The sequence below is a fragment of the Aquarana catesbeiana genome, linkage group LG13 (genome assembly GCF_042186555.1).
Source record: "Aquarana catesbeiana isolate 2022-GZ linkage group LG13, ASM4218655v1, whole genome shotgun sequence".
Taxonomy (NCBI): domain Eukaryota; kingdom Metazoa; phylum Chordata; class Amphibia; order Anura; family Ranidae; genus Aquarana; species Aquarana catesbeiana.
The window spans coordinates 48,314,903-48,315,571 of record NC_133336.1 but is presented as its reverse complement, the minus strand read 5'-3'; the positions used below and the strand labels follow the sequence as shown (position 1 = coordinate 48,315,571).

Here is a 669-nt window from a genome sequence, read left to right as displayed (position 1 = left end):
GCTGACCAAGCATTTTCCCATCAGGTTGGTTATGGTCAAACCAGTGACCAAAATGTAAAAAACAGAGGTTTTCTTATTTGCCCGAAGCTTGTGTTGCCATAGGATAAAAATGGCAAGGACATTCCCTATGACTCCAGCGGAAAACAGCAGGATGCCCGGTAAAACAGAGTAGCTACCTTGGATAGCTAGGCTGTTGGAACAAGGATAGAAATCCATGTGCAAATTCATCACCGTGGTTAAATCTGTCCTGCAGCCAAAAGGAGGCAGCAGAAAATGTCTGCGAGTAGTGGACAGCTCATCTGTCTGAAACGTTTTGCTCTTGAAGTGACTGAATGGCTCTAGCATGTCTAAAGGAGGTGGAGAAAAGCTATCGACATGTAAAATAAATAAGCTTAAACGAGGCGTATCCTATTCTGCTAACAGGCTGGATCAAAGCCAAAAAAAGTGAAGTTGACAAAGGGGAAGTGTTGTAAAATGAACAAGACGAGTTTTGTTGGTCATTCTGAAAACTGTAATATTGTAGATGTGAAGCCACAGTTAGAGGATTTGATTGTTGTTCTCAAGGAAGGAGAACGCGTGAGATAAAATGTTGATTTTATATTTAGACAGTACAGCTGGCAGGCATTAAAAACATATTCTTCCCACAGTATGAATTAGAGTTTACTCTCG

The 669-nt window shown here is 41.1% G+C and overlaps 1 protein-coding gene across 1 annotated transcript in view; it reads right to left on the bottom strand.

Moving 5' to 3' along the window:
• Window positions 1-376, bottom strand: part of PTGDR (prostaglandin D2 receptor) — an 84,885-nt gene extending 84,509 nt beyond the window's left edge. The window contains exon 1 of the mRNA XM_073610377.1: window positions 1-376. This exon is cut by the window's left edge and continues 579 nt beyond it. Within this exon, the coding sequence (XP_073466478.1) occupies window positions 1-345 (345 nt within the window). The 5' untranslated portion in view covers window positions 346-376.
• Window positions 377-669: the final 293 nt, after the last annotated feature.